Source organism: Brassica oleracea, chromosome C9 (assembly GCF_000695525.1).
Source record: "Brassica oleracea var. oleracea cultivar TO1000 chromosome C9, BOL, whole genome shotgun sequence".
Classification (NCBI taxonomy): Eukaryota; Viridiplantae; Streptophyta; class Magnoliopsida; order Brassicales; family Brassicaceae; genus Brassica; species Brassica oleracea.
This window is the reverse complement of record NC_027756.1, coordinates 49,247,666-49,259,937: the sequence shown is the minus strand read 5'-3', so window position 1 is coordinate 49,259,937 and position 12,272 is coordinate 49,247,666. Positions and strand designations below refer to the sequence as shown.

General features: G+C 37.3%; 4 protein-coding genes across 4 annotated transcripts; all 4 read right to left on the bottom strand.

The window, feature by feature from the left end:
• Positions 1-792: 792 nt before the first annotated feature.
• On the bottom strand, positions 793-2,187 carry LOC106316726 (probable xyloglucan endotransglucosylase/hydrolase protein 5). Its single transcript, XM_013754605.1, has 4 exons — positions 1,992-2,187; positions 1,807-1,907; positions 1,533-1,726; positions 793-1,332 (listed from the first exon to the last, which is right to left on the bottom strand). The coding sequence occupies exons 1-4, from the start codon at positions 2,176-2,178 to the stop codon at positions 933-935; spliced, it is 882 nt and encodes a 293-aa protein (XP_013610059.1). The 5' UTR covers positions 2,179-2,187; the 3' UTR covers positions 793-932.
• Positions 2,188-3,671: 1,484 nt separating this feature from the next.
• On the bottom strand, positions 3,672-4,450 carry LOC106316288. Its single transcript, XM_013754164.1, has one exon. It carries the CDS (start codon positions 4,388-4,390, stop codon positions 3,848-3,850), a length of 543 nt encoding a protein of 180 aa, XP_013609618.1. The 5' UTR covers positions 4,391-4,450; the 3' UTR covers positions 3,672-3,847.
• A 5,429-nt stretch (positions 4,451-9,879) lies between these two features.
• Positions 9,880-11,118, bottom strand: LOC106313566. The gene has a single exon (XM_013751413.1). It carries the CDS (start codon positions 10,992-10,994, stop codon positions 10,077-10,079), a length of 918 nt encoding a protein of 305 aa, XP_013606867.1. The 5' UTR covers positions 10,995-11,118; the 3' UTR covers positions 9,880-10,076.
• Positions 11,119-11,450: 332 nt separating this feature from the next.
• On the bottom strand, positions 11,451-11,998 carry LOC106317747 (lipid transfer-like protein VAS). The gene is made up of 2 exons (XM_013755518.1): positions 11,671-11,998; positions 11,451-11,575 (listed from the first exon to the last, which is right to left on the bottom strand). Exons 1-2 carry the CDS (start codon positions 11,996-11,998, stop codon positions 11,451-11,453), a joined length of 453 nt encoding a protein of 150 aa, XP_013610972.1.
• Between the last annotated feature and the right edge of the window lie 274 nt (positions 11,999-12,272).

The window sequence follows — 12,272 nt, the reverse complement described above, 5'->3', positions numbered from 1 at the left end:
AAAAAATTCAAAATATAACATATAAGAAAAAATCTAATTTTTTTTATTATATGGTTAATGGGATTGTTTAATTTTTTTTAATAATATAAATTTAAACAAAAATGAAGAAGGATGCAAAAATTGTTATCAAATCTTTATTATTCATAATCATTAATTGCCATATATATGTAAATCATATTAGGTAATTCCGTGGCTTTTATTTAAGGAAAGAATATACACTTCCTATATTTTAGGTTAATATAATGTTCTCTAGTGTTATATAATTATGAAATAATGTGACACCATTAGATTAAACTATACTTTATATTAGATGCTCTAGAATTTTTTTAAATAGAATTTAGAAGACATTTAGAGTGCCACCTAAGATTTGGGTTTTTTTTTAGTTAATACAAAATTAAGGTTCTAATTTTTCAAATGCTTCTCAAATAATATATAGGGGATATTATACAATAAATCCTCAATCCCAACTCTTTAGCCTTGAATTTTTAATCCTAAACAGATATTTGTTTTAAATTTTAAGAGATCCAATCTATTCTTTTAGTTTTTCTTCTTAATGGCTTGCTTACATCTTACTGCTGTCGCATTTATTGAACTGAATATTCCCTAAGCCCTATGAGGCTCAACTTGTTTTAAATGGTTATCTTTAATTATTCCTTGATGGCTTGCTTACAGCTTACTGATACATTTCTTGAACTGACTATGAGACTCTGATCTAATGATCATGACAAACTTGCAATGAGGTTGAGGTTGTGACCCGCTAAGGAAGTTACAAAATAAAATCATATGCTCGGTTTCACTTTAAGTCATGTCACATGCACGGTTCTAACAGTTCAAGAATCTCTAGATCATGTCTTCCATAACTTGTAAGAAGAATACAGTAGCAAACTTGGAAACATCATTCAGAAAAGAAAAGAAAAATCTAAGTTGAAATCTTAAATGTCACGGTCTCTGCGGCACTCAGGAGGAGGCACGGGAAACCTGACACGGTCAGTACAATAGTTGTAGATGGTGTATCTCGTACGAACCCATTTGAGACGCTTGTACTGTTGAGCATCCAAGTCTTGGAACTCCTTCTGATCCCACCAACGTTTCCCTTGCGTCTCGCAGAACTTAGCATTCACCGAAGCCTCGCATCCATCTACGTGGAAGCCTCTGTAAGACGCCACGAAAGGAGCCTTTGCCCAGTTGGTCTTCTCTAGCCCTCCCCTCGTGGCCCAGTCGTCTGCGTTCCAAAGACTCGAATATATCTTCATCGGTTGGTTGAATGGAAACTTCACACCAATGTCTTTGCTGTTCTTGAATACTCGTATCGGCACATCATCCACAAAGAACCTGTTGTTACAAACTATACACTTTAGCTTTGGGATCTTTTTGAGTAGAAACTACAGTTTGAGTAGGGCCGGCCCAAATTTTTTGAAGAAAACTATATAGATATAAACTCCCAAAATTCTTTTTTAAGCCTTTAAATTTGTAAAAAATATTTTGAAAAAAAATTAGTTTGCCTATGACTTTGAAGGATGTTGTTGACTTACACAATCTGATACATATTCCAGAGAACTGAATAGGAATGATAGTCCTTGGAAGGGTCAAACCATAGGTTTATCCTCTGCTCTCTGTTTCCTTTGCCTCCTGTGAACACGTTTGTCTGTAAAATGTAAGGTTGCCCGGTTCTGTTCCCTAGAAACTCAAAGTCTATCTCGTCATGTACTGAGCTCTGCGATGACAACTGCAGTAAAAAGAAAGATACAACTTATTTTTATTCAGTTGACAACTTAAAGATCTGCACAAATAACAAGTTTCACTTGCGTAGAAGGCGGTCACAGTTCCAGCAGAGTCCCCAGGAACCATCTTTATGTGCATACTGAAGTGTCCAAACAAGTAGGAACCTTTGGACTGAAAGCCAGTGCCTTATGCCCATTGAACAAGAACAATCAGAAAGAGCTTTAGTTATATTTTTGTTAGAGAAATTTATAAAAGGCAGAGAAACTCACCAGTGTACTTGTCTAGGATAAGATGCACTTCAGAACCACCGTTGAGGTACTTAATGTGATCAAAAGCCCATGTTGGAAAGTAGTTCCTGCCGAAAGGAACATCAACGGCCTTTTTAGGAGGTACACCAAATGTTACCGTGGCCATAACTAGAAAGGTGAGGCAAAGAGTAAGTGGAAGACGACCCATTCTCACTCTTATCGCACCAAACAAACACTACATGGATGTTTCTATTTATAGCCATATCAGCTAGATTGCTAGTCTTAATATAATATCTTATTACTATTATTATAATCACAGCACTTTGGGTTACTTTCAATGTTTGTAGCAGTTTTGTTAGTAACTTAGAGAGTGTTGCAGATACACATGGACTGACTAGTCTTATGCTGACATGATAATAAGGTCCTCATCCCCATGTTCTCGCTAATTAATGCATCTTTGGATCCTTTAACCTTTAGATCTATGGGCTGAACATAATAAACAAACACTATTTTAATGCAGATACCACCACCGACCGGATTTGCTAATACGCTTTGAGTTTAGACTTCCAAAAACTAACCTGAAAATTGGAAAAATATCACACACGGTGGAGAGAAACCACATAATAAACCTGTAGAGAGAGGTTATGGGGAAAAACAAACCAAAAAGGTTCAAGTTTCAATAATGGATACAGAGACATGATCACATGACCAGAAATCATGTGCCCATTCACCATGTACTTCACTCTATCTATTTAAATAAAAAACTTGGCCACTGGTCATGTGATCAACTAGTTGTTTTCTAGGCTAATCAGATAATTTTTAATTAAGCCGCAAGAATTACAAATTGGATATAGAGATTTACATATTAGTCATAGAAACTGGCTACCGTTATCAACCAAACTGCATCATAAATACTAACTAGATTATTCGCAAGAGGAGAAAGAAGCTGGAGGGAAAGATAGGACAACGTTTCCCTGCGAACCGGAGAACGGACGTTAGATTAAATATTTTACCGGTGAGTGGACCTTCGTAGGCTTCCCGTGCTTAATCCAATGGACCGTGAAACTATGTGTCTGGGCGTAAAACCAGGACTGAACCAAAATATTCCGAAACCAGAACCAGATCAAACCCTTAAATATCTGACCGAATTCTATATTTCTATATCCAAAATAACCGAATTGAGAATAGAACAAAAGACCTAAATATATAAAAATATTAACTATATACATATAACATAGCCCAAAATAAATAAATATATTGTATAATTTAAAAATCTATTAATAATATCCTAAAGTATTTGAATTTTTTTTAAAGTATCTGAACTACCAAAATGATCAGAAAGTATCTACCTATTTTTATCCAAAAATCTAAAATAATCCAGATTATTTAATATTTTTATCTTAATCATCTTGATTATTCGATAATTTACCCAAAATAACCGGAACCAAAACCAAACGTAAACTAATAATTTTCCGGGTATTTAGTTCCTAGTTTTACTATTTGAACTGAAACTACCTGAACCGGACTGAACTGAAAAGAGGTCATATGGTAAATGTTTCCTTTAGTCCCTTATCTAAACTATTTGATATTTAAAATACATGAATCGAAACGATATCTTAAATGTCCATGTCGACGTGAAACGATACATAACGGTCGTTGTGGTGCTCAGTTATTTTACATAACAACGACAACAATAAAAAAAACTTTATTTATTGGTCAAGAAACGTGAACAAAGAGGGGACGTTGATATAAACATGCATGTGTATACGTCCCGTTTTCATTTCACTACGCTAAACAATCTAAGAGGATCATTGCGTCCTCCGCACCCTAAAAAAAAGAGAAGGGGCGTTATGTGTATGTATATCACACGATTGAAATCAGTTCGATGTATCTTGAATATTCTCGAGAGAAAGCTGCTTCTGCAACCACATCTGTCGGTGGAACCGGGTAATGAAAAGATCAGCCACGTTGTCGATCTCATCTTCCAACCGAAACTCTTCTCCCTTGTCTTCCTTGGAGTGTTTCACCATGTCTATCACCGAGCCCTCTGCCTCAAACAGCGAGTGTCTCAAGTCTGGATACTTTTCATCATCTTCCTCTTCTTCTTCATCTTCCTCGTCCACATATTGTACATATTGCGGAGAGGCAGCAGGAGTGCTAGACATGGCGTTGTGGCTATACACCACCACCATGTTATTTTTATCCTTATTACCACCATCATCTAGGCTTCTTGATGTTGGTTTGGATTTGAGCTTGTGAGACCACGAGCTCACCACCATGTTTCTGTTGTGGAGTAGCGAGAATATTACAAGACGGGTCTTAAAGGCTCTTGTCTTCCTCTTTAGCTCCTTAGTCTTCTCCTTCGCCAGACCAGCCAACATGTTTATTATGTCCTTCACGAATTCTGCCGCCTTCTTCATTATTTTTATATTTGCTTGACTTCGCTTTTGGTTCCTGTGTATTATATCTTTGTGTTGTTGGCTCTATATATGGAGAATGGAAATGGGAGAGATGAAGGAAAGGGTCATATTTATACAATCACAATAATGGTGCTGGCTAAGGAAATCTATAAAGCTAAAATGACACGTGGCGGTTCCTGGCTGGTTTAGATTATCTCCATTCACAATCATCCCGAGGACCACCTCCTCGTTTGGCTCAATTCACGTTTTCTTTTTACACTACTCCAATCTTATTTGAATTTCTTTTTTCTTTCAAATCATATCCTTACAATCAGTAATGATTAAAACGCTTAAAAGCTGAACAAGGTTTGGATTAAACGTTAAGGAAACGATGTGGAAGAGGTGTAAACAGTGACAAGTATACCTCCCTTGTTGTTATTTTCTGTGTTCCATGTATGTATGTATGTATTAGTCGACCGTTGGCTTGTGTCTAGGCCTGGGCATTTTACCCGGATCCGAAGACCCGAACCGGAATCGACTCGAAAATACAGGTTCAGGTCCGGGTCCGGGTCCATGCTAAGTACCTATTGGATCTTTTTTTTGGACCCGCGGGTCTCGGTTCGGGTCTGAGTCCTACCCGAGACCCGTTCTGGTATCCGAAGTACCCGCAAATAATTGTATATACTAGGTATATTTGGGTGATTGGGTATATTTTTGGTATTATGAATTTTTTTAAAAAATTTGGGTTTGGATTTTCGGGTATAATTGTAGTTTTTTGGTGAAATTTTAGATTTTTAGAAAATATAATTTGGGTATTCGGGTATGTTTTGGGTTTTCGGGTCTGATTTTGGATAAATTTTTGGGTATTTTTGCGGTTCTTTAGGTATTTTTAGAGTTTTCGGGTCCAGTTCGGGTACTTCGGGTCCTAAATACCCGAACCGACCAGGATCCGAAATATACCCGAAAATTTTGGGTATTTTACGGATATTGAAATTATAGATCCGAACCGATCCGGACCCGACAAGACCCGACCCGGAACCGACCCGAAAAGTTATAGGTACCTATATGGGTCTAAATTGCTAGGACCCGAAGGACCCGGACCCGACCCGAACCCGACCCGAACCCGACCCGAATACCCGGATGCCTTGGCCTACTTGTGTCAAAAGTAAAAGAAAGAGGGAACCTCATAAATTAAGATACGTTTCCGTTGATTGAGGCCAAATCACTCTACTTTTTCTCTCTTTAATTTAGCTTTTGTTGCCTTTTTGCTATTAACATATTCGCGCGCCTCACTTTTATGTTGTATAATGTTCGAAGAAAGATCTTCGGACATGTTTCAGTACGTTCTGAACAAACTCCAACAGATTGCGTGAATGTGATATACTCATCATCTGTCTCGGTGTTTCTAAAGTAGATATTAATGAGATAATAAAATAGAAGATTATGTGATTTACGGAAACAGTATATTAAGACAAGTGTATTGTAGCTTTCAGCAATATACAAGAAGAGTAAAAACAAAATAATACATAAATATTCGCACCCACCCACCACAAGATTACTTTTTGGCCATTTCAAAGCTCTTGTTTGATTGTTCTATCCTCATTTTCTCCATGACTTAACCACTAAGATTTCACCACTCCCCTTCCCACACGTACTTCTCCCAAATTTGAACAAATACATTATCACATGACATCTAAGTTTGGGCCTAACAAAGGGAGTACATTTTACATGACATATCTCTATGTTTGGGCCTATACTTGGACCTGTAATAGCAAATGACTCGAGTGTGATGGCGTCAATTTTCGTACGTCTTCTTACTTAGTTCGCATTCCTGCTTCACGTGAAACCAGGGGCGAAGCTAGGATGTGGGAAGTGGGTGCCTGTGCACCCATAATTTTTTTGAAAATTAATGTATTTTTGTACAAATTTTTGTATGTGCACCCATAATAATTTATAACATGCACCCACAAAAATAGATAAACTCTAGAAAGAAACAAAACATATCAAATGTATTTAACAACTTAAACATAATTCACTCGATTTACAAAATCAATAAATCTTGGATTTAAAAGACATTTTTGTTTTAAAATATTTATCTATTAAAAGTTTCTCGGAATAAAAAAGAGTCTATTAGCTCAATATACCTAATATGAAGCAAAATTAAGAAACTATTCTAACTCACGTAAAACAATATTTCCTGTTTCAAAAATAACACAACTTGGCTATTTTACCCTTTGATTGATCACGTGACAATAAGAAAGAGAAATCATTCAACACCATCTTCACTATTTATCTTCTTCTTCATTATTTATCTTCCTTTTCATTTCTGACAATATCAATCTCTTCTCTTATCATTCATCGACAGCAATAACTTCTCCTCAAATCCACATCTCCCATTCTTTCTTTTTTCTCAATCCTTCAACCACAACCGATTTTGTTACAATCACTGTCATACGTACACTTTTCGTATCGCTTCGTCATTGCCACTGTCACAATAATTCAATTGATGCTCGATGTGCCATGTACTCCAGTAAATCATTGACTAAAAAATGGCTTTTCTCCCAAAAATCTCTCCGATTTATAAAACATCAATCCGAGATCGCACAAAAGAATTTTCTCTAATTTATGAACTTTTCCATTAGATTTCTGAAATTTAATATTAATGGATGAGTTAGGGATTGTGATTTCTAGAATCATCTTAGCAAATAGGCAACTGCAACTCGTTCCAAGGAGAGAAAAGCACAGTACATTGAGAAAATTGGGCGTAACAACTAGTAAGTTAACAAAAATGTTAAACGCTATACTTTAACGTAAAATGTTATATAAATTGTTAGCAGATAACTTATCCATCCGAAGGTATGCTCCCAATGAATCTATCAATGTATGTTAGCATGCTACATGTTTTGTTTGAGAGTTATATTTGCGTATTAACCATTAATAATTTTTTGTCACATCTAACAAAACATGTTTCAGTTAATGGAAGCTATCTTTTAACATCTTACCAACTATTTTATAAAGTGGCAACATGCTTTGTAACATCTAATCAAACATGTATCAGCTAATGCTTTGTAAAATTCTATCAACTATTTATTAGTTAGCGGCATCCACGATTTGGTAACATATAACCAAATTTGTATCAGATCACAATGCTTAATTCGTATCAACTAACCCAATATTTATCGGTTAACACCATTCCAGTTTGTTACATAGTGGCTACAATTACTTGTAATTGAAATATATGAGATCCAAGTCACAGCCATCGATCTTGTAAAGACGCCACTCTTTCTTCGACTATACTCATGATCTATAACCCAACACGCTTTTGCAAAATCATGAATTAAAGATATCGCAATTGCACATGCCATGGAATGACTTTAAATCCCCCATATTGTGTTCGACTTTGATCAAACTGCCAAAACGGTTACGGATAATCTTGTCAACAGAGAAACACGAATTGGAGCCATGTGCTGCTTTGAATGAACATATCTAGTCAAAAACAGATTCTTGGTGGTGGAACGTTGAAGACAAGCTTCAGGCCGAATGCTATCCAACCTCGACGTGACGAGGCTTGATGACTGTCTGAATCGAGATGATGTTCTTTTCATTTGTGATTTTTACAGAGAAGGTATGAGAAACGACGACGACAATAGCATATGAACGAGCAAGAGATGACATCAGATGAAGTTTTGTTTATAGCTGAAGAAAGAGAAAGGAAATTAATTACAGAGATGAGAAAGAGATGTAAAGTGGGGCTGAAAATTCAAGTAGACACGTGAGAGAGAGAAAAGAAAATTTGAAAGAGAGCAAAATCGGATTATCAAATTATGAATAGTGTAAAAAACACTGAAGTGGTAGATAGTTAATTATGAATTTTTGTAGGTATAGAGAGCCTAAATACTCAATAAAAAACTTAGCCTATTTAAGTAAATAAAAATAATTTAAACTTCAAAACTACATACGTAAGTTTTGAATTGTATATTTTTAATTACTAGTTTACCATTAAATTCTAAAAATAACAAAATATCTTATTTTGTAGTAAAACATTGCAGAAAAAAACATTTTTATATGAACAGATATTTTCTTTTAAATATACAAAAATTTAATGATTATTTATTCTATTTTTATTAAAATAAATTTAAATATTTTAAATACAGTGGAAAACTGATGAAAAGTAATATTGAAAATATTTTATGGTATTAAATTTAATAAATATTTACTTTATATTTTAATTAATATAATATTTATATATTATTTAATATTTATTAAATTAATATTAGTACACCCACTAAATTACTAGTCTGGATTCACCCCTGCGTGAAACATCAAATTATCAAAAGAGACCAAGTTCTACGCACACAATGATCAATTGCTGTTTACACACAGAAGCGGCGCTAGCAGTCCCGATTCTTGACTATGGCAACATGGACAATTGTCATGGATTCATAAGTCCAAAATCATTTTAGTGTTATTTTAAAGGTCTAGTTTATTTTGTTAAATTATCAAAAAGGTCCATAATTTACTAAATCTAATTTATTTACAAAGACAAAACAACAAAAAATATGTACGCTCCATTACCAAACTTTCAGATTGATAAAAGAAAAAAAAAGCCCTCCAACCAAAGCGGTGAGCCGTTAGCAACACAAAACACAAACCAAATATTCTATATATATTCTATTCATTGATCTTTAGTGAAATCCCTTCATTTTTAAAAGAATTGGTACTTTTTATTTGTTTCAGGTTACAGAGCTTCTTTTAGTCCAGGAAAAACAAGGAAAGAAACAAAACAAAAATTATAAAAGGGTCCATTTTTTTAGTTTCGCCTAAGGCTACTAAATTGGTTAAGACGGCCTGCTAACAAGATCAGCTGTTGGCGACAGATTAATGTCATTATGCTTCCAAATGCAAGCTCACTCTTGGTTTAGTGAGTTAACAACCAATCGGCATCTACCTCAACAACTGAATTATACCTCCTGTTGGCGTCAAACCATGCACCTTTCTGCACTATTGAACTAGCTTACAAGAGTACCACAGTACGTTACATTAAAATTGCAACAAAACTCTGTAACAGTATCAAACTGAACATTTATTTGTTTGGTCAACGTAAACTCAGCTACAAGTGAAAAACAAAGAAGATAATACGAAAGAAGATAAAAGCTGTTGAGCTCAAAACATGAAAGAGCATAGCTTAGAAGTCCCATGTCAAGAAAGGCAAAAGAAGGGGATTCCAAGGCCAAGAAAAGAACTGAAAACATACCTTGGTTCCTCTTGTTTTGCCCTCGTTTACACGGGACTGCCTAAGCTAATGCGTGTGTTCTTGTCACACCCTCTTTCAAGTTTTTCAGCTCAAATTGTTTTTCAAAAGGAGTTTATCCTAATTGTATCACATTCTGTCTTTTACCTTTGCTTTAACCAAAACAAACAAACAAATTAAAACAATGGAAACAACATTCCAAAAAACAGACGGAACATCAGCAACAGACGAGATCATCAATGTCATAAAACAAAGGAGGTCACTTCACTTGCAATGCTATTCTTAATAAAACTAAGAATATATCACAACTCTGTTGAGCATGTCATCATATCCAAGTTATAACAGGACTGAACATTATACTTAACAAATAAATAAGCAACAAGTTCCTTCCAAAAAAAAAAGTTTAAAACGAGAGAGAGAGCGAGATCATACAATAAGCAAAAGACATACACACATTCAAGCCTGAGTTCCAGTCAACGACTTCATCTGAATGTGATTAGAAGAATCACTAGAATTATTTGGCAACGCCTCGTAAGAACCAGTCCTCCTCACTCCAGCAGCCATCGCCACCATCGTGTACGTCACAAAGAGCAAGATAACAACAAGCACCACGTGGACAGTGAACATGAGATCCAAAACCGAGACAGCTCTCAGCTTAGACTCCTGAATATCACACTGCGTCGAACCTTCAACGCCCCCCGAAACATCAAGAAGACGATGACACCCCTCGGGGATAAACCCATCGACGTACAAAGAGAGCCCCGTCTGAAGCTGCCAGAGACCCTGAAGGCAGACGGAGGCAGCGAGTGCAGCGTCGGCGACGAAGAGCCTCGGCCTGCACGCGAGGAGCAGGCAGAGGAGGGAGCACAAGGCGGAGACGCGGGCGGACAGCGAATCGCAGTGAGCCTGGAGATCAGACGTCTGTATCGAGGCCGAGGCCGTTGCGGCGGAGTAGTGGAGGAAGAAGCCGCCGGAGGCGAGGGCGAAGAGGAGATCGGAGGGGAGAGGGACGAGGGAGGAGGCGGATTCGGAGAGGAGGAGGTAGACGGAGACGAGGAGGAAGAGGAGGAAGACGGCGGCGGAGTTGAGGGAGGAGAAGCGGTGGACGGGGGTGCTTCCTTTGACGAGGGGGTCGGAGTAGAACGAGATTAGGGTTTGGTGGAGGAAGGCGACGGAGAGGGAGAGTATGAGGATGATCAAGGGTAGTTTCTGGAGACGGTTGTTGTTTCCGGAGACACGTGGCAAGGGGTAGAAAGGCTTGGCGGCGTAGGATTGTGGAGACTTGAGGACGTGGAAGAATGTGCAGACGAGATGGTACAATCCGAGGGTTAGCAGAGAAGCCGAGGCGAAGAGCTTGTATAACATCCCTCCCATTTTGAACGGAAAGGCTTGTAGATCGGATACTTTTTTGGCCGTGATCGATCGATAAGAGTTACTCGGAGAGAGAGAGAGAGAGACTTTGATCTTGGTCGGATTTGTTGTCCGATCCGTATAAGAGACAGGGAGTAGAGGGAGATCTGGTCAACTACCCTAAACCGGCTGATGTTTTTCGGTTATCGGATTATAAATTACCATTTTAACCGGTTTAGCTCTTCGATAGAGAATTTGCGGTAAACCACTGGAGGGAGTCCCCCACACGTTTTTTCGTAAAAATGTGGAAGGTGTATGGAATGAATGAGATTAGGACTAGTTGGAGCTTGATTTGTTGCAAAATTAAAAATTGAATCATAATATTTATGTGCAATAAATCATAAAATGGTACATTAATGTGTGGGTGACGAATAATAATCATTAACTCATAAGCAAATTAATAAAAAGACAATGAGAGATTCAGTTTATTTGAATGGTAAATAATAAAAGAGTTGTTGTAAAAGCTAATGTTGTCATCGAAAAGGACTGAGAAAAGGAGTTGTCAGTGGAGGAGCTTCGGTCCGAGTTAGTAGATCCTCGAGATCCTGCATAAGACACAAGATTGAGACAAAAACATATTTTAGCTGGAAAAAAAGAAGAACATTGGTTTTTTCAAGTAAGAAAATAGTGCGTACGAGACGAGTCAAGCAGGCGATGAGATTGAAGTGTTCTCCACATCTAGCGGGCAACATTTGTGCATCGTTGACATTGATGTCAGCTTGCTCGGCCTGTGAATTCCCACGGTTACTTATCATACGGCACAAGCACTCTGGATTGTTCTTTATTACTGATTTGAGAGGGTTACAGCATACTTGAGGCATTTCTTTTGTTCCACTCAGATAATTTAGGCATGGAGCAAGCTGGTTTAGGCACGAAACGCTATGTCCCCTTGTGTGCATCAGTCCGGAGTTTGCTACAATTAGAAGTGCAACTGCGATGACATTAAAAGAGAAAATCTTCATCTCCATTTTCTTTACCACCTTAATTTCCTCTACTGGAAACCACTTATATGTATATGCTTTTTTAATTGTGTTTGGTAACCAGCTTTTGAAACAGGTAGACATGGTTCACATGTCAAACCTACTACCATTGATAGGCATGGGCATTCGGGGTTCCAATCGGGTTTCGGTTCGGATCTAATCGGGTGTAGGGTTTTCGGGTTTACAAAAATTAGCCCCATTCTGGTCTTTATAAAGTTTGGATCGGTCTCGGTTCGGGTTTAGTCGGGTTCGGTCCGGGTTT

Excerpts from the sequence above, each read along its gene's own strand:
- LOC106316726 (XM_013754605.1), bottom strand. The coding sequence starts at position 2,178 with ATGGGTCGTCTTCCACTTACTCTTTGCCTCACCTTTCTAGTTATGGCC. Across the intron at positions 1,727-1,806 it reads GAACTGTGACCGCCTTCTAC|TTGTCATCGCAGAGCTCAGT; the intron begins GCAAGTGAAACT and ends TTTTTACTGCAG. Across the intron at positions 1,333-1,532 it reads TGGAATATGTATCAGATTGT|GTTCTTTGTGGATGATGTGC; the intron begins GTAAGTCAACAA and ends TTGTAACAACAG.
- LOC106316288 (XM_013754164.1), bottom strand. The coding sequence starts at position 4,390 with ATGAAGAAGGCGGCAGAATTCGTGAAGGACATAATAAACATGTTGGCT.
- LOC106313566 (XM_013751413.1), bottom strand. The coding sequence starts at position 10,994 with ATGGGAGGGATGTTATACAAGCTCTTCGCCTCGGCTTCTCTGCTAACC.
- LOC106317747 (XM_013755518.1), bottom strand. The coding sequence starts at position 11,998 with ATGGAGATGAAGATTTTCTCTTTTAATGTCATCGCAGTTGCACTTCTA. Across the intron at positions 11,576-11,670 it reads TCTCATCGCCTGCTTGACTC|GATCTCGAGGATCTACTAAC; the intron begins GTCTCGTACGCA and ends TGTCTTATGCAG.